The 27,944-nt window shown below is 42.1% G+C and overlaps 1 protein-coding gene across 9 annotated transcripts in view; it reads right to left on the bottom strand.

Moving 5' to 3' along the window:
- The window catches only part of MAP4K4 (mitogen-activated protein kinase kinase kinase kinase 4), a 170,488-nt gene that overhangs the window by 16,409 nt on the left and 126,135 nt on the right, over positions 1-27,944 (bottom strand). Inside the window, exons 13-26 of one of the 9 annotated variants that reach the window (XM_051806931.1) lie at positions 23,851-24,012; positions 21,670-21,756; positions 20,762-20,995; positions 17,315-17,476; positions 15,057-15,287; positions 14,038-14,144; positions 12,954-13,105; positions 12,161-12,258; positions 10,992-11,167; positions 10,513-10,633; positions 9,153-9,344; positions 6,703-6,820; positions 6,277-6,447; positions 1,420-1,563 (exon numbers count right to left, since the gene is read on the bottom strand). In XM_051806931.1, the coding sequence (XP_051662891.1) occupies positions 1,420-1,563; positions 6,277-6,447; positions 6,703-6,820; positions 9,153-9,344; positions 10,513-10,633; positions 10,992-11,167; positions 12,161-12,258; positions 12,954-13,105; positions 14,038-14,144; positions 15,057-15,287; positions 17,315-17,476; positions 20,762-20,995; positions 21,670-21,756; positions 23,851-24,012 (2,155 nt within the window). The remainder of the gene's footprint in view (positions 1-1,419; positions 1,564-6,276; positions 6,448-6,702; positions 6,821-9,152; positions 9,345-10,512; positions 10,634-10,991; positions 11,168-12,160; positions 12,259-12,953; positions 13,106-14,037; positions 14,145-15,056; positions 15,288-17,314; positions 17,477-20,761; positions 20,996-21,669; positions 21,757-23,850; positions 24,013-27,944) is intronic. The other 8 variants (XM_051806932.1, XM_051806934.1, XM_051806936.1 and 5 more) reach the window with 8 other exon arrangements.

Raw genomic sequence — 27,944 nt, 5'->3', positions numbered from 1 at the left:
GTCAGGGTACTCCAATTGCGACTGACGCAAAGATAAAAAAACCTAAAACAATTATACACAAGACTGAATCACAGACATTTGTCGACTGTGTAGGGTATGTTTCAAACCAACAGATTTCACACAAGTTGGATTATACAATATTTTTGTTTACAAGGTCTGCTATAGAATAAACTCTATCAAATGGTGCCTTTCAAACAGCTTGTATTTTAACATACAGACATCAAAAGGACACACAGCAGGTTGTGTATTTTTAAACACTGCTTGATTCATTTTTTTATATACAGCATAGCTATAGCTGTAGTTGAGAATGTAGTAAGCAACAAGCCAATAAAATTCAGTTGTTCCAGACAGAAACAAGTCCTGTGTTGATGACATGAGCATGGGCACAATTCTTTGGACCCGTGGTAGCACACTGCTAATGCATTAAATTCCATTAAATTATCTAGGTGTGTGTCCTTTTGCACAAGTGTTGGGAGACCCAAAGAGCTCCTCCAGTGGACTCAGAGAGGTTCCAGAGCCTCAACAAAATTTAGATGGGTCTGAACAACAACAGAGGGAACACTGTAAGAAACCTTATTTAACATCCTCTCCCAGTCACACACATGCAACATCGCAAAGACTGATTTTCCAAACAAACTAAAATAAAAGGAAGGTAAATGGCTGAACAACACCTGTGAAAAAAGACTAACAGTGCACCACATCAAGCTGCCTAACAGCAGGATAACCTTATGCAATAACTCTCTGGAGCCAAAGAGTCTGGAACCTCAAGCTTCATATAACACGTTTTTCATCAGCGCACACAAAACAAACACAGCAATCACCACCACCCTTCATCTCCCGTTCCTTTGCCATCTACAAGTTGCATCCAGTGAGAGACCAGGCCAAAAGCTGCACTGATCTCACCCTGGGAATTTCCATTCCATGTACACACTGTACCCCTCACTCTCAAACACAAACTCTTACTGCACATCACACCAAAAGCAAGAGCTCTTCCCATTCTACTGTTTTTAACACAGAAGAAAGATGTCTTTAAACCCAAGCAGCAAATTGTGTTTTGGTTATAAAGAGGTCAGGTTGAAAGCAGTTATGAAAGAGGGAAAGAATGCCATTTTCACAAAGCATTAACTTCCAGCTCTCATATACTGAAGAAGCAAACAAAGACAGACATTTCCCCCAATCCTGTGCAGCACTTTTAAAGGTCACCCTACAGAAGGAAGGACAGGGGGTAAGCAGGCACGGGTGTTGTGTAGAAAATGATTAAGTTGCAGAAATAAACTGTAGACTCAGAGAGGTGAAATGATGGAAAACCCACTGACTTCAGTCAAGTCTGGACTTCCCCCTCAAAAGGCTGCCAAGAAAAGCTTTCTGTTATGCCATGACAGATGGAGGAAAAATATAACGTTAAACAGTCAACTTTACCAGAAATTGTCACCAAGACATTCAGGCCTTCAAGTACATCCATTTGCTGGAATCGTCTTCGATTGATGAGCGGATAAACCTTCCCCTGCCCACTTCTATCTAGGAGCATCAGACCGCTTTCAGTGCCCACTAACAAGTTCACTCCTAGAAGAAATAAAACCAAAGATCCAAGTTAGTAGCCACATTTTCCACATATTCTGATGAACTGATGATTGATATAGCAACTGTCTTGTTTGAAGTAGGTCTAACCACTGCTGGATGGGTCTCAGTTGCCTGCAGCCTAAAAGATCTCACGATGTAGAGGCTGTCAACATTACCTGCCCACAGTGACTACTGACAACAAACCATCCATGTTCAAAAGAGTAAGAGACTGGTAGACCACAGAAGACTTTCTAGAATCAGAATCACAGAACATGCTGAGTTGGAAGGGAACCACAAGGATCATCAAGTCCAACTCCTGGCCCTGCACGGGACCATCCCCAAGAGTCACACCATGTGCCTGAGTGTATTGTCGAAATGTTTCTTGAACTCTGTCAGCCTTGGTGCTGTGACCACTTCCCTGGGGAGCCTCTTCCAGTGCCCAACCACCCTCTCAGTGAAAAACTTTTTTCTAATATCCAACCTAAACCTCCCCTGACACAACTTCAGGCCATTCCCTCGGGTTCTGTCACTGATCACCACAGTCTGCCCCTCTTCTTCCCCATACAACGAAGTTGTAGACTGCAGTGAGGTCCTCCTCCATCTCCTCTTCTCCAGCATGAACACACTAAGTGACCTCAGCTGCTCCTCATACAGCTTCCCCTCGAGGCCCTTCACCATCTTCACTGCCCTCTTTTGGACTCTCTCTAATAGCTTAATATCTTTCTTATACTGTGGTGCCCAAAACTGCACACAATATTCCAGGTGAGGCTGCACCAGTGCAGAGCAGAGCTGGACAATCACCTCCCTCGACTGGCTGGTGATGCTTTGCCTGATGTCCCCCAGGACATGGTTGGTTCTCCTGGCTGCCAGGGCACTGCTGACTCATATCCAACTTGCCATCGACCAGGACACTCAGCTCCCTTTCCATGGCACTGCTTTCCAGTACCTCATTCCCCAGGTTTATGTACATCCGGGGTTCCCTCATCCCAGGCGCAGAATCTGGCACCTTCCCTTGTTGAACTTCATAGGGTTGATGATTCCCCAGTCCTCTAATTAGCTGGGGTCTCTCTGCAGGGCCTCCCTGCCTTCCAGGAGTCAACAGCTGCTCCCAGTTTTGTGTCATCTGCAAACTTGCTTAGCATCCCTTCCAGTCCTGTGTCCAAGTCATTTCTGAAGATGTTGAAGAGCACAGAGCTCAAGATGGAGCCCTGTGAAACCCCACTAGTGACAGGTCACCAGTCTGATGTTACCCCATTCACTATTACTCTCTGTGCTCAACCACTGAGCCTACTGCTCACTGCATGATGTGTTTATCAAGTTGTGTGCTGGACAGAGCATCAGTTCCCAATCAAAAAGGCATGCTAATGCTGGAAGAGGGGTGAGGGGTACCAAAACTCACATAAAATGATCACAGTTATAATTCTTAATGACCTTAATCCCTAGTCAGACAGTTAAACCTCAGACACAACTATACTGGTGTCACTGGGCCATTTGGGTTGATCCCATAATGAACCTTTTCTAATACAGCAGGTGGGCCCAGTGCAAAGGTGTGTATCTCGGTGTGGTCTGCATCTGTAGGAGTGACATGCCTTCTCACAGTACTAAAAAAGGGCATTGCTCCCCTAAAAAACACCCTGGTCACCAAGCATGGGAGTGGTTTGCAAAAGGGAGGGCACGTTAACCTGACCCAGGGGGCACAAGGTGTCTCTGAAGGGGAAGAGGGTGTTAAGGGGGAGCAGAGTGGCAGCCAGGAGGAAGCAATGATGGGGAAGGGAGCTGAGCTACAGGTGCTGGAGCACCCTGGAAAGCCTCTGGGTGAATGGGAAAAAGAGATGGAGCCTACTGGGAGGTCAGAAACCATCATGCATCTTCGTTTCCCTCTCTCTCACCTTTTCAGTAAGAAAACTGCAGAGGTCCCACCAATCCCCACAAACAATCATGTATCTTTTCTCAGATTTGCTGCTCTGCTACTTCTCCTGGGAGGTGTGTCATCCTCCCAGGCTCTCCAGCTACTGACACCTCCTTCATCCCCATCCTGCCCGCCCCTAGGTGCATTCCCCTCACGGTTTGCACCCACTGGATCCCACCCCACAGTTCCCACGGGCATTTCACCACAAGAACACTTCACACAGACTGTCTCTCATACTGAGAGACATTCTCAAATTGGGAAGTGGCAGAAGGAAGCAGGGAGAGTGACATACACACGAATCAGGTCTGAGCACAGGCTGCAGCAGCACCAAACCAGCCTAGGAAGTGCCCAGCAGTTGGTCTCCTTCCTGCAGCTCCAGAACCCACTGACTAAAGCTGTAAGTGATTCAACTTCAACATGCATTTCTGTATTTTTTCCAGTGTAGATTACAATTCAAAACAAGTCACATGCAAACTGCTCACTCAGGGTCCTTTACCCTCTTTGCTCATCAGGGCTCCGTTGCTCGCACCTCCACCCCAATCTCTCCTTCTGTTGCCCTTGTGGTGCAGTTGTTTCTGCTTCAAGTTCACGTGCACCCTTGTCCCTGATCCCTTCCCTTGGCTATATGCATTTTGAGATGAAACTAATGAGGTACTATGCTGGTGGCAAGCAGTGCTTGTATTTTAAAATGCAAGCACCCTCATTACTCACAGACAGCAGAGCTCTTCTACCACCACCCTACAATTAAGCAGTTCTGTTTTTTTCAAACAAATGGAAATGCCTCCTGAAAAAGTACAGGCTGCTTGTGGAGGCTGGGTGTAAAAATCTATCCTACTGCATCCATATCATTAACATTGACTATTACCACTCAGAACTAGAAGAAACAACATCACAGACCTAATGCAATCAGCAGTCTGCCAGATACTACTGGCATTACCACTGGTAAAGACAAAGCAAAGCAAGCCCCCCTCTTTTTTAATAAGAAGTATCACCATGAAATTGTTTAACTTGCTTAAGGGTAGAGGAAGCTAAACCTTACCAAGAAATAAGCATGTGTACCAGCTTGTATCACCACCAGTTTGGTCCTAAATGTTTAACAAGGAAGGGCCGTGTCACAGTTGTAACACACTTCTAGGATTTTACACCTTTTTTGAAATCACCCTAACAGTCAGATACAGAGATCAAAGAAATTTAAAACCATTAACAAGAATTGCTACTGGCAAAACAAGGCAGATTGGAGAAATTATGAATCATCTTTACTGATACCACATGATTTCTCTCTGCCTTTGCCCTCTCACAGCCTGAAAGTTTATATTTGCACAAGTCCTCATTTTATCATTTTATACACATGAATACAAGCAGAAATAGCATTGGGGTAAAAATTCTTACCAGCAAATTCTGGAAATAAAGAAAACAGCAGATAGGAAGATAAGGTGTTGGGAGAGCTTTTTAACTGACACAGCTTTGCAGGCAAGAAGACTGAGACAACAGTGCTGTTCTGAGAAAAAAGAAATGGTGGAAATAACCCCAAAAGAGAACTAAGGCCCTGGAAAGAGCAATGAAAATGCAGAAAAGATAAGTAGACTGTGTCACCTATACAATCATCATGTGACTCAGGGGTATGGCCAACTCTCTTCTTTATAGTTTTTAAAATAACATGCATGTGCATTTACAGTCTGCCAAGTTTCGGCATATTAGACAAATATGTATGTAACATACACAAGCATCATCTATTAATATCTAGATAACAAAAAATATCATGTGCCTCCATAGATTCCGGTCAAGAAACAAATGGCATAGCAGAAGAAAGCCCTCCCTGGGTGTTGCAGCATTGATGTCACATTGTAGCAGGCAACAAGCACTGCTCTAAGCCTGGTAAAGTGTGGGATCCTGACTAACTGGTCTGGCACCAACACAAATTATTCCTTGTGACAAGAAGACCAGACACATTTGGTCAGATGACATCTCATATCCAGCTTCTCTCTGCAGTAACCACTCTTAACAAAGCTAAGTCACAGTCTCGGAATGGAAAATGTCCCTCCTACCCTCCTCTCTTCCCTCCTCCTTCCTACATAAACTGATGACTGAGGTGGCAAGTCATCTTACGAAGCACATCTTAATCAAGCTCTGCAACAATAGCAAGAGGTTCAAGAAGATGATTATTTTTCAAAAGAAATACCATGTGTGTACCAGGTGTACAATGTAAGGACTACTACAAGCTCCAAAAAGCTGCAAGAGATGTACCAGCAGGGTTTAGAAAAAGCTGAAAAGGACATCCTGATCAACTGAATGAAGCCTCTCCCAGGCAACTTGTGACAGAACAAAAGGACTCAAGATGCACCAGGGTAGGTTCGGGACGGACACCAGGAAGAAGGGTGGTTAAGCATTGGAACAGGCTGCCCAGGGTGGTGGTAGAGTTACCATCCCTGCAAGTGTTCAAGAAACAACTGGATGTGGCACATAGTGCTATGGTCTAGTTGATATGGTGGTGTTTGGCCAAAGGTTGGACTCGAGGATCTTGAAGGTCTTTTCCAACCTTAATGATTCTAACGATTCTGTGATTCTAAGTCTGAACTATGCAATCAGAAGCATATATACCAGTGGGAAATAATATCAAAGTAGAAGCAACATAATGTAAACAACACAATAATAATCAGCTCTTGCAACAAGAAGATGCAAACAAGCACTGAATAAACACAGAGGAACAGCTACAGTTTCGGAGGTACATCATCGAAGACTGCAAGCTCATACTGGCGTGTCTACACTTCAGAAGTGCAAGAGGCGAGGGAAGAACACGTTTGCATTACCCCATAAGGCAGCACACAGTATCTCAGAATTGAATCTCTTCTTGTATTTGCGAATCTCTGGTGTATCACTCTGTGGCCGAGTATTCGTGGGATTCACATTGACAACTGATCCTTTCCGTGTAGGGTCTTGCCTTATTGCTTCTGATCTCATTGCTTCACTAGAAAATCCTACTGAAAAAAAGAAAAGTGCATGTAATATCCCTCAAGTGCTAAATTCTGGCCATATACTCTTGACATTATACAACCCAAATCAGTAACTGAGAATACTGAGAAAGTCTTTCTTTTTGTAAGAAATGTAAATGGAAAAAGAAAATAAACTATGCAATCCATTGCAAATTAAATAAAAAGCATGATGGTAACATTCTTAAGTACTTTAAAGAGTCACTGAACCCTTTTTCAATTGTTGTCTTCAGCTACTTTACTTACCCACAGAAGTCACAGTTGTCCCACTAGATGGAGAAATCTGTAGTAATCTGGGGTCTATAAAAGGTGTAAAGGAGGAGGAAGATTTGTGTTTCTGGAGTGTGTTACTAGCGGACTGAGTCTGCAATGTAAATTTCAACTTTATTAATATTAATGACAATAAAAAGCATGGATAACAACAACCAACGTTTTAAAGTTACTACAGAATTATGCTACAGAACCTCCCCAAACCTTTATACTTCCTTTATAGATACACAACGCACTACAGGCACCACACCTGAACTATATACATATGCACACCACACATGTTACAGCAAAATGTCATCCCTGAAACTCAGCTGCTAGCAAAGCCTTTTACAACAGGTCACTACAATCAAGCACAAGGGGAATGTCTCTCCTTTTAAAAAATCTGCTTAAATGGAGGTATACTATTTTATCTGCAAGTTGTCCACTACCTACAGTTTTTGAATTTATGAAGCATCTCCTGAATCAAGTTAGTTTAATTAATTATGAAGTTTGATCTCTTGGCTTGTGCAACAAAATCAGAACCATCTGGGATCAAGCATTCACTTCTAATATGGATTATGTTTCATTGTTTGCTACTGTTCATTCTCCCTATTTTGTTTAACCTGAGCCTCTTGCCAGAAAGCTGCAGCAGGTTCTTCCACCTTTATTTGACAAAGCAACGTATTAAACCTGTATCGAACAAAGGGGCTCATTAGTGTGGAAGGTGTAGCAAACGGTGACATGACACTATGAATATGTAGTGGATAAAATCACTGGTGCTTGCTGAGTTATGAGGCCTAAACATGAAAAAACATAAAGAAAGAAAGAAGTGAAACAATGAACTGTTAAAAGTGGAAATGAAACGACTTAAAAACTCTTGCCAGTTTAGTATTATAGTGACAACATTGCATAATGAAGCAGAACGGGACAAGTGAAAAAATAGTATATATATAAAGGGTGTGCATGTGTGTAAGTTATACCAAGCAGTACTGGATTTTTGCTCAGCTTTATGCAAATGTAGTTATGAGACACTTCTTTAGCATCAACTAATCTTCAACTTATGATCTTCCTAAGCCTCTACTCTGCAGAAAAACCCTAGAAATTTGTCTCCAGAGTGTATCAGTCCCCTGCACAGCTCAATACCAAAAGGTTCCTTCATCACCAGGTACTGCCCCAGTCTTCACTTTCTAAGCTGAGTTAAGTGAACCTTGCTTACTTATTGCTTAGATCAAAGTAATGAGCAAGCATATCTCTGGATCAATCAACTGATCTCTATAACCTACAAGTGTGCTTTTAGAAGGATCAAAGACCAGTGAAGCATATCTGAAAATTAAGTATTATGCTAAATGAATTTCCAAGAGGAAACGCTCCCTCCCACCCTCTGGTTCAGAAGCATTTTTGATTATGTGGTAAACGCGTGCATTGCCATCAGCCTACCCAGCTCACTGCAACCTCTCCTCATCACAGCACTTGCACACCTACATGGCAAGACTCTAAGCAGCAGCTTCTCTTCACCAAGTTTTGCTCCCCTGTACCATTCCCCTGCTTAAGAGGTCCACCCTGTAAGCCAGACTGGCCACCGAGCCAGGAGTAAAGACACCATATCAGGCTCCTCGCTTACTGCTAGGGTTGGTAAGAGCCAAACGATGCCCTTTGTTCATTCACATGTGTGCCTCTTCTCTGCTGTGAGGGAAGGACCAGGCTTTCCCACCAGCACTTAGTAAGGGAAGATACTATCCTAGGATCAGCCCAGGAGAGCAAGAGGGAGCTTCCCCCATGGTGAAGCCTTCTCTACCTAGACATAACCAGTGCTGGTGAACAGTCATCTTTACACAGCTGCTTTTCAGAATACACACATACTTGGAAAAAAACCAAATATTTTCCCCCATTCATTATTCCAAAATAACAATATCTCAGGTTTTACAACCCTCCCAGGCACCCCCTGATTTGTTCATTCAGCCCATGTGGCAAGGTTTAAAGAGCAAAATCCCTCTGCAGCTGCTTCCTCTCCCAAAAGGTGAGTTTCCACAAGCAGCTCCTCATATGTGTGGAGTTACTAGTCCAGCCTTTACTGACAAAGCCAAAATTAACTGCTAATTCTGAAGAGGCACATTGCTTGCAATTAGACTGCTCCCGGAATAAAACAGAATTAAAAAAAAAAGAGTATTGGCTTGAAAATGCTAGTAGTCAAGTTTAGTTTAAAATGAATGCCATGCAATTAATGACTCACTAAAGGAAGCAAAATAGTAAACTGGCAAGTTTGGCGTGGGACTGCTCTACAGTTAAGGGCTTCTTACACAGAACTGAAATGTGTTATTTGGAGGGTGGGAACAAAGGTGACAAGAAAAAAAAAGCAGGGGAGATTGGCTGGAGTTCCTTTGCAAACTAGCTACTAGGCAATGCTGCTATAACCCTACAAAAGCAGCCAGCTGTGGTGTAAGACATACCTCATTAGTAGTTAGCTTGTCCTGGGGTGTCTGTGGGGACATGGTGGGTGTCGGCTGGCTGGAGGATGGGGAGGAGGAGGTGGAGGAAGTGGAGGAGGAATGGCTTTGCTGTAAGAGATCTGGCAAGAGGTGAATGCGACCGGCAAAGCCATTGCTCTCATGATGGCTGGCACGCTTTTTGTCAACTGTACTCTGTAGAAAAAACAGGCACACTTGTCTTGCTCAAGTGCTGCTTAAAGGTCTATATCCCTAACAACCTCTCTCCTTCTCTCCCTCACTTCCTACCTTTTCACATTTAGTTTTTAATTTATTTTTTTAAATAAGTTGATAATCCATGCTTTGATGCCTGGATGGAAAGGGAAAGTGGGCAGAGCTACTAGTATTCATCAAATTCCCACCTCTTCTGGCAGGAAAAAGCTTGGTTTGTGTGGTTGACTTGCACAGCCAGTTTCACCAATTCACAAAAGAGTGACTGTGCTGCTAAGTCCGACACCACAACAGGGACAAGCACATTTTTGAGGGTGGGGCAAGGATTTCTTTCCCTATTGTTTTGTTTAAAATTAACTTAGATCCTATAGAGACAGCAGTTTGGACTTTCTGGAGAATGCCTGCAGATAACTATTTAAAACAATAACCATGAAATCTTAGTTTTCAAACCAGAGGGCTCAATTAAGAAATTGGCATTCAGTTGTGAAACTCCGAAATGCGATTACTGAGGAAACCCCTATAAGCTAGCACGCTCATTAACACACAAGCTCATTTAAAAGCAGGGAATCATTATATTTTAGAGGCACAAGAATGCAGTATTTTCAGAATCAAAGGAAACAACATAGCACTCTAGCTCTGTCCACATTCTCTGCTTCACCACCTATTCTACTTCTCCCCCACACCAACCGTTGCGTGAATTTGTATGTACATGTGTGTGTATGTTATTTGGGTGGTCTGTATGCCCTCAACTACAGCTTCAAAACAAGTTTAAAAAGTCCTGAGTGCTCCCACCCCTGTCTCCCTCCTAGACCCACTCCTGAGACACATGTTTGGTCCTATGGTAAAACTAAACTAAGTTCTTCCTCCATGTACTTGCTCCACACACCTGTAGCTTTTCTACCCTTCTCTCCCACAGACTTTGAGATATTCTGCATGGTGCTGCCATGGGTGTCACCGGAAAGCATGCAAAACAGAAGCAAGGGCTACTCTCCTTCTTGCATGCATCAAACATCTTGCTCATCTGAAATCCACTACAGCTGTGTCTTGATAATACGAACAACAAATATAATGTAGAAACAGCATGGGTGAATGAGCGAGTGGGTTAATGAGCACAGAAAGGGTGTAGCACTGCACAGGGAAGGAAAAGCAATACCTGTCGAACAATTAAGGTGCCCTCCTTCGAAGGAGTCAAGGCAGGTTCACTCTCCACATCATCGTGGACAATCATGGTTTTCACTGACTCTGTTTCACCATTGCTCAAGTTCAACGTTGACCTGTTTGGCAGACAAGAAATAACTGGAGTGAGATAATAGCACTACTGCCCTAGCTGTCAGTGCCCTGCATCAAGGCACACTGAAAATTAATTTGTATTGTGACCAGAGTGGAATATTTACAATATAACCTGCCTAGAAAAGCCTCTCTATAAAAACTCCACAAAACCAAACAAAAAACAAAAAAACCAAAAAAATACACACAAAAAAACCTCAACAAAAACACAAACAAACAAACCCCCAAACCAAAACAAAAAAACAAACTAAACAAACAAAAAAACCCCACCAAAATACTCAACAACCTTTTCCTTCAATCCCCTACTAGGGAAAACAGATGCAAAACACTGGTAGAAGAACTAACACTGCTCGGACATCATCTGGTCCAGAAGTAGATTCATCTGCTCCTTCTTGTTCCATATCATCATCTTCCTCATCTGTTGTCCCTGACTCCTCACTTGAGGAGGAGTAGTCTGTTACTTTATGTGGAGGTCGCACATCCTCCACTGCTCGCAATTCCTTTGCCAATGCAGTTAAATCCTGATGGGAGAGGGGAGAAAAAAACCAAAAAACTTGATGTTGTGACTAAGAGAGAAGAAGAGTTTGCAAGACAAATGCCCAGGATTAGTGCCCAAATTTTCTCACTTGTCTGCTGCCATGTTTCCATTGTCCCAGCTGTAGTTTCCTCAGACTTACTCATTCCTTACAGTTATGAAAACTCACTTTCTGATAAATTAAAGCACCACAAGAGTCAGCCTAAGGGGGTCTTGCCATATCATAGAAAAATGTGCATATTCTGAATCCCAACTACCCTGCTTATGACTTCAGTTTACTCTACTGTACCATCTGAAGGACATATACAAGCACCAAGATCCACTCTCATATGGTTGACTGTCACAGTTTATTTTCCTAAACTTTTCAGGTTAATAGCACCCACCTACTATCAGAAGGGAAGGACCAACCTCTATGTTTCTTTAAGAAAGCTGACATATTTGGGTGCTAGGGCAGTATCATAAGAGATATGGCAAGAGAAGAAAGTTGTAAGGAAAGTTGGAAATACCGTGAAAACCCACTGAGTTTCCCGAGATACAACTGGACACACAGTTGTAGTCAATTGTAATAGCAGCCAGATAAATGACACGTCAGAAATCTTTCACAGAAAGTAGCAACAATTTAAGGTCTTACCACTTCTCCCTGCACCATTCAGCCCAGTATTGGCACATTCAGGTCATATGCACGATCATTGATCCAGCCCCAGGAAGGAAGCACAGGATTGAAAGAGAGAAAGGCAAAAGTTAGGAAGAAAGAAGAGAGTAGAAATCAATCCCAGAAGCAGAGCAAAACCTAATGTTTAAAGTACTGTGATGTGTGCAGGCAATTGCACAGCTGAGAACATGCTGCTATACCCACAGTCAGAAACTCAGCTCAAGCTGAAGTTCATCCCTGAGGGCACCATGAATAGAAGCTCACACCATACTTTTTGTGAGTCCACCTAAGAGAGAAGGTGGACAAGGGAAAGTGGATGTAACTTACAGCAGGCTTGATAGGTCTGAAGACTTCCTTTTTCTCTTCAGGCTTTTTAGGTGCACTTTCATGACGCTGCGACGGCGAACCCTCTGATTTGGATGATGCTGCACGTGCCAAGACCCCAAAAGGAACACCGAACAAAACAGATTAGGCAGGGAGCTAAAATATGATTTTCTTACTTCATTTTGGAGAGAGGAAGAGAGGTGAGAAAACTATCAGGTGGTGTCTGACTGCATGACCTAAGTTTCACAAGTTCACTATTACACTGTCCCTGAAGGACTATACAAAAAGACATCATTAGCTGTGATTTGTATAGGTGCAACTGACCTATGACTGAAGCCAAAGTAAACAGTCACACAACTGCAAATCAAAAGACTCAAGTGTGGCCACAAGCTGCAAAACCTCCATCAGCATTCAATGTAGCCCAGCTGAGACCTACTACAGCAGTCTGCACCCTGCCACCACCAAGATGACAGGCAACAAGCATCAAAATGTACCCTTGCACACGTAAGGAAGGGAGCTATGAGGGCATGGAGACTGGGATGTTTGCACATAGGAAAATGAAGCAGTGACTGGATGCAAATTAAAGAACAATTAAACTCTTTGACAACGACTTCTGTGCCTGTTGCCTTTTGGAAGCAAGGACATACAGCCAAGGGGGTAGAGGAAGCTAACCCATCTTTGACACTGCATGCTCAAAGGTCATTTCACGTGGGGGTTAGCATCCTTAATTATTGAGCGTTTCACAGCTTAATAAACTTAGACACACAATGTTACAAAGGGTGGGAGAAGGACTTACATCTCATCCGGAACCGCTCTCCAGACCCACTCTGAGAGCCGGGGTGGGAGCCAGGCTGTGAGCCAGAGTTGCTTGAACCCGAAGAACTCCCACTGCCTGGCCTTGGTACGAGCTTCTCCACCCTTTCCCACAGCAGACGAGGCTCTATATTGCTGTATCGGGGAGAAAAGAAATTATTTGTCACACACTTCAGTTCCAAATTCCTGTTTCTAAACTCAAACATCACTCTTCCTCAGTATTTCACTAATAACTCATCTGAAAGAACACTAAGCTGAGGGCACCAGTGATGCTGCACAACCCAGGCAGTGGCTCCCTCTGCCATTGGCTCCCTCTACCTTATTTATGATGGTAAAAAAAACCATTTAGGTGAGTATAAGCTATTCTTTATATATGGAGATATCTACTTGCCATTCTTATGTATCTAACCTAAAGTGGACAGTTCCCTCAGCCTGCATGCAGCAGGTTTAAAATTAGCTCCGAAGTCCCCTGGGCACCCAAGCCCAAGCCAAAAAGAATACCAGAATACCTTCACCCCCGTCTAGTGAGCCAGTTCCAGGGGAGCCTGTCCATTTTGCTCTGCTGAGCTCAGACGTCAGTCCCCTCCTCCCCCTTCCTAATCTCAGATGCTCTGTGTAACAGCTCATGGATGCTCTTCCCCCTCCTGAAGTCTGGTTCTGGCCAAGATGCCAGCAAGTTTCTGAGATCTCTTCACTTTAGATATTACAAACACTTCTGCTGCCAGTAATCCCCTGCCAGTAATGCCCGAGTTGACCTGTGGCATCAAAAGGCAAAATGTTCATAAATGGCCACATTTTTTTCCAAAATCTTAAGGATATTGAAATTACTGCTAAAGTTACAGGGCAGGCAACTCAAAGGAGGAGAGGGAAGAAGAAATTTTGCCAGTCTTAGTTGACACGTGGGCTACATCAAGGGAAATTAATATTAATCATTACTGAAAAAGGATCCAACATCATTTTCCTTTCATGTCCAACAGGTATTGGCCAAAAACTGCCTGGAAATGTCTGATTTCCCATGAGCCTCTTTCTTCCAAATCAAGAAAGGTAAGGACATTAGGCTTACAAACCTCGTGGAGTTTCTTTGACCTGCTTGGTTATTCTGTTGCCCACTGCCCTGCAGTGGAGAATCACGGCGGGACAGGACTGGTGATCGGGACGTTGTTCTCACAGGTACCTTGGGAGAAAAAAAGACTGTGTTAAACCCACGAAGAGGAGAGAGAGAAGAGGAAAATTAAACCTGTCCTGCCACAGAATATATTCTTAAGATTTTAACACTTTCTAAGTCCAAGCTAGCATCAATGACCAAAAGCAGTAAACAAACACCCATGAAACCAAAAGCCTTAGTTGGGATGCTATTCAGAATTTGAAGAGAACACAAAGTTTAGTCTTAACATTAAATAGTGTTTAATAGTTACCACACAAACACATACACGCCCCACTACCCTCCCAACTACTGAGACATTTAAAAAGAATATGGCATTTTGACTGAAGCAGGGGAGGCACAAAGCAATTTGCTGAAACAGCATGAGAATTAGGAGAATAAGCTCAAGGGAACCAAACAAATGCCCGGGAATGGATCAGCAGAAGGCAAAGACTGGTGGGGGAGCAAGAATATACTCAGAAGAAGCAAATCCCAGTGGGGGGATGGGAGGGGAGAGGAAGAGGAAATATATTGAATGTTTCCTTTTTGTTCAGTTCCATCTCAATTTTAAATAAATGTATGATTCATAGTTTGGGTTGCTAACAGATGAAGAGGAAAATTAACTCTGAGCAATAACCTCAGGGATATTTTAAATTCTTTTCTGAATATGGCAATGACCTGTTAACTTTGCATAATAAATTGTTTCTCTGAAAAAGCTGCATTCTGTAAATAATTTCCAATTTTATATGAAGCTTCAATATTGTACTTAAGGTTGATTGTCATTAACCCATTGACTGAACATCTACATTAGGATCTGCCTTCCAAAATACTGTTACCAATGCTGGCACAAGGGCACAGTCTTCCCAGTGCCCAGGGTATCACATTCTTAAGAAAATCATAATTAATAATAAAAAAATAGCACACATCTGTCTTTCTACTCCTTACCCTTGGAGGCACCTCGTCACTGTCTGATCTAGCCCAAGCCTTTTGGGTGGGGTCGGGTACCTCCGACTTAGAGTCAGAACTCTGATTTAGCACTTCACTGCGTGAAGGTGGATATGGGTCCTGGGAACGAAGATGGTGATGAGCAAATTTGGGAGAAGGGTCACTGAAGGAATGGGATCGCGAGACAGGGGAAACATTGTTCTTGAGAGATGCCAGATGGGACCACTGTACCTTACAAGAAAACAAAACATAAAACATTCAATGCGCTCAGTATAACCGGCTTTCCAATTAACACAGAATAAAGGCAGGTGAGGTGGGCAGAGACAAATTGGTTATGGCATTAGGTAAGCGTGGGGTGGAATCAATGCACTTAAAAGCAAGGCAAGCGCCCAAAGAACATAACAGACTGAAAATACAGCACATATGCATTTTCTGTGAGATATGCTCTCCACATACACATACACTGGTGCCCAGAAGAAAACAGGACCCAATATTTGCTCAATGAGACTGAGTCCAAAGGCCACTCAAGAAAGAAGTCGCCTTTGATTCCCCGATCTTCAGTGGGCTTTGACCAGGTCTCATGGCAGCACTGGTGGGCTGGGAAATTTGAAGTGAACATCCAATTGAAGAAAAGTACAAAATTAAAGAATGCTCTGAATTGTGCAAACCAAAAGACATCTATGTTTCCTAATAAATTAGGAACTAGACACAGTTCCAAACTTTTGGAGAAAGACCATAACACAAAGCCTTTATTCCTTTACAGTCATTGCAATATGTATAAAAAACATAATCTATATTGTATATATATGTACATATATATATTGTATAGATATGTACAATACTTACACCATATATGTACCATATACTGTACATATATACATATTTAGACACAAACTACACACACACACTTACATACACACATATTCAACTACATACATTAAGAAGGCACAAAGTGACTCCAGAGTCAAAATTCCATTGGGATTTCCACTGAAATCCCTATTGACCCTTCAGCATGTTTCCTCCTTGTGTATAAACCTGTCTTTCAGAGTTGACTTCTGAAACTAAGGAAGAGGAAATGTCCTAACTGAGGAACATACTGTTTCCACACCTAGTAATTAACCAAAACTTTGCTTTCAATCCCAGTTTCAGTAGGTTGGATGTATTTATTTTTGTATGATTATTATTTCCTCAATTTTAATACACACAGCTGTTGAAGAGCCTGATTATTCTTAATATGAGTGGAAGACACAGACTTTAAAAGTAGCTGGCACAGAGAACATGAAGATACAAGTCCAATATTTTGAAATAGTCATAGAGGTTTGAATATAAGCCAGGAATTAATGAGTAAGAGATGAAGTTCTGTCCTGATTTCTCCCACTCTCCCGTCTGTTCAAATTCTCCTGTTGCCCAAAAGAGTTGCAATACCTAGTCACAGTCAGGGATGTTGTTAGCTTGCAGTGTCATCAACAGACTTTATTTGAAAGAAGAAAATTCTGCATGGAAACAGGAACTGAATGCAGAACCATACCATTTAATTTAATACACCTAAATTGCTCAGAATTTATGGGCTATATCTAAGTTTTAGACAGAGGTTACTTTTTCAATTCATGCCAGAATTCCTATGAGATCAGATATTAAGATCTGGAGGCTCTTCATCAGAAAAAAACAGAACAACAGCTGCCATGCAGCTCAGTGGTTTCAACCTCTTTTTGATTTTCCAGAGGTGGTAGAGAACTCTGTTTAGCAGCTGACAACAAACTTGCTTTTCTTAGTCATGTTTTGTAAATCTCTTTGAAACCATGCTCATACTATTAAAACCCACTTGTTTGGTTAGCTTCCCTCAGCAAGAATTTTAAAAACCAAGCAAGCTCACTTTTTTTCTGAGCATCCTTTTTATTAGTAAATACATTGCACAGAGCAAATTCTGAATTGTAAAAGTGTTCTGCAACTGTCACCAGCATTTAGTCCATGTCACTGTTGCACAGATAATAACAGAATGCAACAGTTCTAATCTAGCTCTAACATTAAAAAAACACACACACACCCCAAAAAAACCACCACAAAACCCAAAAATCCACCAGTTTATCAATAAAATAAGCAAAAAGAGATAAAGAGCAAATCTAGTGAATAAGCTATGTTGTGTAACAGTGCTACCATTTACATAAGACTTCCTAAGTGCCAACATCGCAAATTTGAAGAAAACCTGTTGGGACTTCTGCATTTCCTCCAGGCTCGCCAGGATTTTCCTGGGCACTTACCTGGGGCTCCATTGGCCTCTGCAGGGCAGGCTGAGCAGGTTCTGAGTTTCCATTGGAAAAGGACTCTGATCTTGAAGGCACTGGTGGCTCCAACACTTTGCCCATCTGTTTAGACTGTGCTTCAGGGGAGCCCTGATTAGTTTTTCTAAACCTCTCTTCCACCTAAGCCAAAATAAACAGAGGTTAAGCCTTGAGTCAATAAAACCAATTACAGTAGAAATACAAAGGTGAGTACCACTTTTCTTTATCAAAAAGAAACCAAATACATCTGGGGTTTAGCAGGACTTTTTCCCTACCACTTTTGCCAGCACTGTAAGTTCACTGAGTGAACTACACCGAAGTGGTAATTGTGCCAATACAGAAAATCCATACTGGAAAGAGAGGAGATACGGGAGGCAGTTAGATGCGAGATAATATGAAGAAAGACCATTACTGGGCTTCTTTCTGCCTAGTATAATTATTACCCATCAGTATTTTCCCCACAAACAATAAAAAGGATATACGAAAACAGAAACAACTTTACAATATAAAGGTACATTTCCCACTACTATCCCTTACTTTAGTTACCTACCTTATGAAACCAATGGTTTTGGATTATCTGCTTTCTTGTGCTTCTCTCTTTGGCAAAGGAAAAAGAGATAGGAGGATATACTTCTCTACCAGGTAATACTGGAGCCTGTTCGGCTTTAAGTACAAAACTGTAGGACTGATCATCCTCTCTCTTATCAAATACTCCCAACACAACCTCATAGGCTGCAGAGGACAGCCCCAGCAGCTTGTTTCCTGTTCTCAGGAAGGTGCAGAAGTGATCATACATTAACGTCAAGAGTTTGTTGAAGGAAAGACTAAATCAGAATGTGCTTAGTCCTCAGAAGAACATCAAGCAAGATCCTCATGCAGAAACATTGACTCTTCCAAGGCCACAGCATTGAGAACAAAGTGACAGGTATGAAGGGCAAGAGACAGAGAGAGGCTATAGGCAAAAAGTAAATATCCTCCTCAAATTTCCTAAGACCGTCTGTCACTGGAACCAGGGCAGCACGTGCAATTCTGCCAGAGGAGCTGCCTCTGAGGAATGCTAAACTCCCAGAATTTTACCAAAGCATCAAAGATCAACATGGTAGCTTGGGCTGATTTCATGTGCTTTAAACCCTTGTGCCTGAAGCACAAAACCAGTACTGGGGTGGTTTCCTAGCAGTGACAGTCTAGAGAGACTGGCTGTCAGAAGACAGAGGCAAATTTCCAGGACTCCTCACTTCAGCTGGGCTGCTTTACAAACCCAACCTGCATCTGCTTTCCAAAATTTGAGGATGTAACAGTTTGCCTATGGGAACAAGTAGACAAGCTTCTGCCAGGTCTACACAAAATACACCACGTCTTGGGAAGAACAAGAAGAATGGAAGTAAGCATCTTCACCGTACAATTATTTTCACCACCGTGTTCAAATTCACAGAGTCATCCTTTAAAGTTTAAAAAACAGGTCAGACTTCTTGTTATGAATAGAACAAGGAAAAGCCCCACGTCCTTCTGTCTGAAGGAGCAGGTTTTCACATCTCTAGCGGTAGATGATAGGAGGTTTCTTCCACAAAGCACATGAACTGCATGAGCCACATGTCTTCAAAACCAGACAAGAAGTGGGAAAGAGACAGAGAGCGCATCCCTGGATAGAAAAACACACTGTTCCACTCATCTGACTGTCTGGACCTGAAAACGGTATTAAGCTCCAACCTCCTCGCTGCTTCCCAAAGCCAATCTTAGAAGTCCTTTGCCTTATATCCTCATTGCTACTGCAATGAGTTAAAAAACTGATCACCATTAGACTTTGCCAGAACAGGAAAGTTAGTCCACTTCAGCTTATCACCCCTATGGTCAGCATCTCCACATATGGACACTTTGTCTGAAAGTATGAGGCACAGAACACTCATTCTAATTCGCTATTTTATGTCAAGAAAGATGTCAGAGTTAATGCCTGCTTTTAAGATTAACTGGTGTCACTCCCACTGCCAGGTTATACTTCTACTACACTTTTTAAAAAGACTATTACACAGCAAGTTCTGGGAAGATTTGACTACTAACCAACATTTCTGTGCCTTCATTCATTCTAGCTAGAGTAATCTCAAAAGAAAAAGACTACAACAAAAAAATAGCTGAGTCCCTGGTTCTTCTAATGGATGTAACACTTGAGTCTTCATTAGTTTCTCTCCTTTTATACTCTGAAAGGAAAATGGAGCACATACAGTTCTGCATCACTCCAAAGCAGCATTCAGGCCAGACAGAAGTGCTGGACTGGCACTATGCTTTCATTGAGATGGGCCAAGAGAGTGCAACAAGGACCAGAGGGCTGGTTCCATGTCTGCACCACTACATACCAGTATGTCTGAATTTATTCCAAGTAAGAGAGATGTACCAGATACGTCAACCATCAAGCAGAATGGATGAGATAGCACAAACGTGGTTTATGAAAAACTTGGACAACAGCATCTAGAAGAAAATGAGTTTGTGTCCACCAAGCCCAAACAGCAATACTTCAAAGACTAAGAAGCACTACTGGATGAAGGCAAACCAAGAGCTATTTTATCATGTTCAGCAACCCCAAGGATATTTTTTGTTCTTGTTCCAAAATGTATTTACCTAGTTCCCACAGGCTGCTGATGAATGCCTTCAAGAGCTTTGACTAGCATTGCCCAGTCTGGTGGTTTGCGGGAAGTATGGCACTCAAGGGAAACATAAGAATAAGACCACTGAAAGAATGCCAAGTATGCATCAGAGGCAATTACTTGCTTAGCTTACCCATGGACCAATGGAGACAGGGGACCACTCACTGAAACTAACAGCACATTGGTGACTTCTGATTGATTTGTGAGTGCCTGAAGTCCAAGAAGGTAGTACCACAAAGTTTCAAAAGAGCAGGATGTGATCTCAGAATGGAATACTTAACACTTCAAAAATGAAATTAATGAAATTCTGGTTTGTGTTCACGAGAAGGAAATTTCGAAGAGCATATGTCAAAACATGTAAAAATGTGCTGTGTGCAAATATCCCTTATACATTTGTGCTTTCCAAATGACTCTCAATTTCCAATCACCAGCACTTGCCAGAGACACAGATAGCCAACGGCACCAATGCTTCCTACAAAAACACATCTGATGAAGCACAGATGTAACTTCCTGATGTGATGCTTCCAAAACTAGGTCCCTTTAGTCTGTAGCCTTCCAGACCTTCTTTCCAACTTTTACATATACTTCAAAACACTGAACTTCAGTGATTGCGGCAAAACTAATCAGAAGTAGCTCTCAAGTTTGGAAACCAGTGGCCAACAATTTAAAGTATTCTGCCTCTTATGCGTGACGCTTTGGCCTCCAACTGTACTGTAGCAGAACTGCACTCATGCTGATGCAAACAGGCAGAGGAACAGTTAGCAGATTCCTGCCCACAAGCAGGACTTACCTCACGTGCTCTTTCAGCAGGCTCATAGTGGGATTTTGGCTCAGGGGTATGATAGCTTTGTTTATTTCTTTCTTGCTGCTGCTGCTGCTGTTGTTGTTGCTGCTGCTGTTGCTGCTGCTGCTGCTGCCGCCTGTGATCGTGCTGCAGCGACAGGAGGTAGGCTTGCTCCTGCTGCAACTGGCGCTGGAGTCGCTCTGCCTGTCGGTGTTCCTCCATCTCTCGCCATCTGTATTCCTTTGAGAGAACAGGTGAGTAATTCAAGACATGACACTGACTGTATGTTGGACGTGTCCCTATCCATCCCATTAAAAAGGCACCTTTCTGGTTGCTGTTGCGACTTTTTTTGTTTGTTTGTTTGTTTATTTCATTGTTAAAGTGTAACCAAGAGCTAAGTTAGACCCATATGGCTTGTGTCTCATGTTGGGAAAGTCAAGAGAGTACTGCTAAGCTTGACATGATTGGAGAGTTATGTCAAAACTGATTTTTATTAAGGGGAAAAAAAAAGAGTTATTTATACTAAATCCAGTGTAAAGTTCATAAAACAATGACTTAGACCAACACTAGGCCATTGTACCCTGGGGTGGATTTACATATCATGTGTGGTTTTGATCTGCAACACAAGCACTCTAGTTCTTCACTGAATGCCAAGGTCTGTTCAGAAACTCGACCACCACACTAGAGCTGTTCCACTTTAACATAAAGCCTCCTCTTACTGCCCAGAAAGCAGTGTGACCATACAGCACTTCTCATATGTGCCTGTCAGCCCACAACGCTTGCATAAATGGCCTTTTAATCACGCTCCTTTGTTGTCATACTGTCAGTGCAGCTGTGCCCGACTGAGGGAAGCCTAGTACTGACCGGATAAATGGATCCTATAGCTACTGAACAAAACAGATACAGTGCTTTACCAGTAACATGGCCTGCTCCTGGAGCAGCTGCTGCTGTAGAATTTCCAAGTGCCGCTGCTCCTCTTCTAGCTGTCGCCTGATATACTCCTGTCACATAGAAATTACCCAGCAATAAATTTATTCAAAAGGAATGCATCAGAACCCCCTGGGTGGAACACCACACGCTACTTCCCCAGTTCAGCTTTAATGAGAAATGCACTTCAGGATGGATTAGTGCCTGCAGAACAATTTAGGAAGCCCTGCCTCCTAAGCATTGGATTTTGGCCCTTTCTGTTCTGAAATTTGCACTCCTGCAAATGTTACGGGCACGGGCCAGAGCTCGTTTATGTATTTTGGAAGTGGTTTCAAGAAGCAGCAAAATGTACTTGAAGGTTTTGGAAAGTTAAAAACACAGCAAGTCTGATTCAACACAGCCAATACAAAGTCACATGCAAGTTGTATTAAACATTAGTGTGTTGCACTGGTGCGATGAACTGTTAGCAACAGCTAGAGCCAGGCATAGTGTAGGCAGAGCTGGAGCAAGCTCCCCCAAAGGGGCTCTGCCAAGTGCAGTTGGGACCTGCCCTGCCGTCTCCCCTGCTGCCCTCACCAGAAGCTTCTCCTGAGCAAACACTGCCAGCCTTGCTGAATTATGCGATGGTTATGACACAAACATCCACCAGGAAACAGATATTAGACCAAACTCGCTTGCTCTCTATCCATTTCTTCACCTGCAGCCTCAATAGGTCGAGACATTTACCCACTGCTTCACCTACCCCCTGGAAGAACTCAAACTCTGAAGCACCAAACCCAAGCTGGTAACATCCTATCATGCAATTAATGGAAGTATGTAACATGTGCATGCGCGCACACACACAAGCACACGCACACAGTTACAGTGTATGCATAAAGAAATTAATGGATCAGTGATACAATGATGGGAGTTATAGAAAGTCTTGTGACAGACCGATGAGATACACTATACTGTTGTTACGCACATTGGCTGAGCCACAGTTTCAGTTAACAAAATTTCTAAGAGGAGACATGTCTTTTCTTCTAGAAAAAAGAATAAAAATTCAGAGTGGTTCAGCTTGGCCACATCAATTAACCATTTGTCATTACCGGCACTGTGCGTAATTAGCATTTCAACAGTTTAAAAAGCAGCTGGGGGAATACCCGGTGTCTGCCCAAAAGCAAATTGCTATGCAGTAATTAGAGATTTTCCATATATTTATTCCCATTTGTTAGTCTTCTCTCCTTTTGACTCAAAAATCTTTGAAACATACACAAACACAATAAAATTCCCCAGTAAAACGATCATCAACGATCTCAAACACAGTGACTTTATGTAAGAAAAAATTAAGATGTATCAGGGTCAAACTCAAAATTACTGAAGTTAATGAGAAATTTACAATCAGTCTCTAGGACAGAAGTTTTGGCCTTTTATTTGGGATCAGTATTTTGCAGTACATGCACAGTAAGTATTGCCCTGATTATCACCCTGATTAAAGTTATTAAGGGATTTTAAAACATGCAGATTTCATGCATAAATATAGCAGCTGAATTTCACAGTTTAACAGGCTTCTCACCTGTACTTTCAATATATTAAGGGCATACTGACATAACTCAAGATATACTTGGTGCCTGAACTGGCATACATTATTAGAGTTCATTTTAAACAGAGAGAGTAATTGTATATTTAAGTTTCAAGAAGGAAAACCCTCTGCAGCTCAAAGATTCCTTCTCAAATTCAGAGTATGCAAAGTTCATGACAAGCCTCTGACCAATTCTGGGTGGCAGAAGTTGACATGCAACAGAGCTGCCTTTCTCTTGGGAGGCCTTCTGAACAGGGGCATGTCCTGCAAGAACCACTGATCCAGCAAGACAAGCCTAGAAACAATTTTCAGCCCCAGTGATGATTTTGCCAATTCTAATGATTTTTAGTCCAGCCCAGGGGCACAAGCTGAATTTAGAATGAGTACTGCAACAAGACTTCTTTTTTTTGAGGGAATATTGAGTCTGCCAGAATTTTCCATAAAGCGCTACGATCTATGTTAGTGCATTTGCTGTCAAAGAAAACAAAGATGAAAGAGTTAGTGTTAGGTTGCCTCTAAGCTGCTTTAGGCTTACTAATTTCTAAAAAATTAAATTAGATTTAGAAGAAACAAACTTATTGCACATATATCTGTATCATGGACTCACCTGCTCCCTTTCTACCCTCCTCTTTTCCTCCTCTGCTCTTCTTCTCTCTTCCTCCTCCTTACGCCTCCTCTCCATTTCTTCCAGACGTCTTTTTTCCTCCTGTTCTCTCCGCCTTTGCTCACGCTCTTGTTGCCTCCGAGCTTCCCTTTCTCTTCTTTGTTGCTACAAAAAGGGAAAAGAAACCACAAAGTTTTACTTTTGTTGTTATCAAAGAAAGAGGTGGGGTTGCTTTCTATAGTGGAGTGAGGACTGGCAAGTTCTGCAACTGAGTGACAAAACATTTTATGCAAGTGTTCCACCAGGAAACTAACTCATAGCCAGCACATACCTATCTCTGAAAGCAGCCTCGCATACTCTCTCTGGTTTCTTCATGCGCACACACAAAGTCACATACCATGTTCCTGACAACCAAGGTGTGGAAGTGCACTGCTCTCTTCAAGAGAGGCTAACACTGAAATCCCAATCTTTGAACAACTGTTGAATTCAAATCTTAATAAGCGACAACTTCCTTGACATCAGCAAATTATCTACATGTTGCCAAAAGTGAATTATCAGCCCTACTGAATCAGCTAACTCAAATGACAACTATCTGAACTTTATGTAAGTAACTTCTCTCTTAAAATAGTTCATGGTGTGCTAAGAACTTGGTGGTGTTGGCCCAACGTCCAAGCTCAGTTTAACAGACTGCCCAAACTTTGCCTAAGAGAGACAAAAGGCTGACCAATAACACCTCAGCCCCTCCCAGAACATCAAAAGCACCTATATGTAAAAGAGGAAAAACAGCTGAACTAAGCTTTTACATTTACACAGATAAGCTTCCACACATGACCCAAATACAAACTGGTGCTGATAAGTCTGCTCAGGTCTGAAAATAACCTGGAAAACAGCTCTAGAAAGCATGAACTGATTCATTTATGTCTACAGAGCACTACATATGACTTCAGAGGAGACATTTTAAATGCCCATACAGTCGTGACCAACTCCTCATGCACTTCAGCAGAAGCATCCAGTTACTCCACCTACCTCAAAATCCCAGGCAGCCTCCCACAACTGCCTAAGTGTCAAAAGACCCAGCTGTCTCCTTTTCAACCATCAACTGGAAATATCTCTACATTTACTTCCATTATAGGTTTCTATAATACGCTAAAAAATATAGAAGAAATTTAAACCAAAAAATAGCATGCACAAATTTAATCCCAGAGACAAAAATGAAAACGTATATTGGTTATTCCTTATCACATTTAGGTTAAGGTTAATACTATCACTAATTTCTGTTGAAGGAAAGTTGCCACAGATTTGCCAGTCTCAAGGCACTCCAAGTAGTCTTGCAAGAAAGAGCAGACTAAGCTTTTATTTGGGTTTACAAAACCAGTTACCGATGTGCATTTCATCATTGTGCTCAACTGAACAAGCAAAGGTTACTTAATGGGATGAGTTTTCTCTGCTTGGCACGTTATCCTGCATTACTATGAAGTAAATGAAAAATCAACAGCTTTTCCACATTCTGGAATCAATACTGACATGACAGTGGATAAGAAACATGGGGGGAGGGGCACAGGAAGATGGTTCTTGGGGTTCTCTGACCTTTTCTTCAATGAGAAGTAGGGGATGTCCCATCCCTGGAAATGTTCAAAGCCAGACTGGATGGGGCTTTCAGTGGTGGAAGGCATCCCTGCCCATGGCAGGGGGCTTGGAGCTAGATGGTCTTTAAGGTCCCCCCCAACCCAAACCATTCTGTGACTTCATGAAGTAGAAACACTCAATACAGGCTGATTTCCAATTCTCTTTAATTAACTGAAGTTTGGGGAAAGATGCCACTTTCTTGAAGACCACTCTTCAAATACACCCACGCTGTAACTATGACGCCCTCCTTCCTGGCCCACAGCATCATCCTGGGTTCACTACCACCTTCCTGTGCCCCAAGACATAAGCTCTTTTCTCCCCCTTATTTTCTGTGTCTTCTCAGAAACACAGCTTCCTTGCTCTTGCATCTCTTCTAACTAAATCCACTTACCAGCCTTTTTGCTTGTGCTTAAGCAAGCTCTCTTCAATGAAAGCAGATATAAAAATAGCAAAAGCGCTGCAAGGCAGCTATGGCATACAGTGCATTTCATAAGTTTCACTGCTTCCCCTCCCTCATTTTTTAAGCACTGTAAAAGGATTAAGTAGGCACTTTTATTTCTGAATATACACATTGGTGTCAAGCAATTTCTACTTTTAAGTCAATATATTCAGGTGCTTCTTGGCTAATCAAGTCTGACAGGCTCTTTGTTTAAGAAAACTAAGATGTGAAGTACAATAATATTGTTGCCTTGAGGATGCAAGAGACAGCACACTGTTGGCTGGCTAATATAACATGCACATTTATCAACTCAAACAATATTGTGTTGACATCATTAAGCAGATATATTGCAAATCTTGAGATGGTATCATTCTCACTACAAGGAAGATGGGCAAATTCATTGCATCTTGAACTAATTCAGAAGTATTCAGCAATAATTATAAATAACTGAACTTAATGTGAGAAAAAAAGTTACAGATTGATTAAGAGAGCTGTTTTCCCATGGCAACACAAAATAAACAAAATCAATTTTTAAAAGATGAGATTTTTAAGCAAACCTTGATCCAGGTATCTAGCTCAGTACAACAGTAGATATTTATTACTCAGCAAAAAAAAAAGGGGGGAAAGAAGGATTCTCTGCCACCAGCGTGCATTGAAGTCAAATCTCCAAAGCACAAATGTGCTATTGCCTGTGTGCCAAAGTACACAGAGAGATGTGGTTTCTCAGTCTCACTTCCACCTTCCCATCAGACACCGCCTCAGCCCCTTGATGGGCGTGTGGGAAGGGAGGTACCTGGCACTGCAGGAGCCTGCACAAACATCCTGCATGATCCCCTTATTCCCAAGATCTAGCTGGAAAAGAAAGATTTCACTTCCTTTATGTGGCCTTTGAAACCTCAGAATCAAACTACTGGCCAATAACAAAACGGAATTTACTTTTAACAAGCTCAGGGAAAGATAACCTACAGTGACAACCTTCTCTTGGGTCCTAGTCTACATCTTGTCAAAGCGATGGCAAAGCTGGTTGATGCAAAGCAAGTTGCATTGACCCAAGCTGGGTCCAGATCTTCTTTAGTTGGATATGGTATTGCCAACTTTCCGGCACATGTCAGATAAAAAGTTTATTATCAAGGAGCTAACTGTAGACCAGAAGGTAAGGGTAAGAACTCTTCAAAGAAATTTCAGACATGCCAAAACAGAATTTTGACAGAGCCCATACTGCCTCAAATTACTGCATTTCACAAAACGGGCATTTACTATGCAAACAACATTAAAAAATAAAAATTCAAAAAAATCCAAAAAGCACGCACAGAAAACATTGTGTCAATACTCTGGCTCCTTGTCCGGTTCTAGGGATCATCATCATTATGATGATCTCATAATGGAACCTGACATCTCCAAACTGGAAGTCCATGCAGTAGAGCATGATTTACCAGGAGGGGGCAATGCAACTACACATGCAGTTGGTGTATACCAACAAACTCAGGGTCTTCTTCATACAGTGAAATGATGAAGACAGATATAGATCCTCTATTTTAAAAGTCATAAAATATTATTAGTCTGTCTTATATTCAAAGATTGATAAATACATATATTAATTATTTCTTTCACAAAGAATTAGGTAGTCTGGTATCAGCTTAAGAAGAGATTATTAAAGAGACTTTTGCTTTGTCCACACTAGAGATAAACCAGAAGCAGAACTTCTTACTCAGTACCAATCCAAGCTGCAAGTAATTCAAATTAAGGAGATATGAATAATCTCCCCCTCTGAAAAAGACAAAAAGCCCTGGCAAAAACTGCCTGCAGGTACACCAACATTAGCATCTTGGTTCAGATCAGGAGGGCTCTTTTGAAATGAATCAGCCAATCGTCTCCACTTATCCAGTTTTGTTTCATATTTTGAAGATGTCTTGGAGTGCCAACCACTCCTTTTGGACGAAATTAAAAAGGCAGATGCACTCCAACCACAAGCAGGCACACAGTCTAGACCTCAGCTAGTCCAAAGGAATTCCTCCAGTCTTTAAAGACATGG

The sequence above is a fragment of the Manacus candei genome, unplaced genomic scaffold (assembly GCF_025592945.1).
Source record: "Manacus candei isolate 608988 ecotype Guabito, Panama unplaced genomic scaffold, ASM2559294v1 h1tg000069l, whole genome shotgun sequence".
NCBI lineage: Eukaryota > Metazoa > Chordata > Aves > Passeriformes > Pipridae > Manacus > Manacus candei.
Note: the sequence above shows the minus strand (reverse complement) of the source record. Positions and strands in the feature narration are given on the sequence as shown.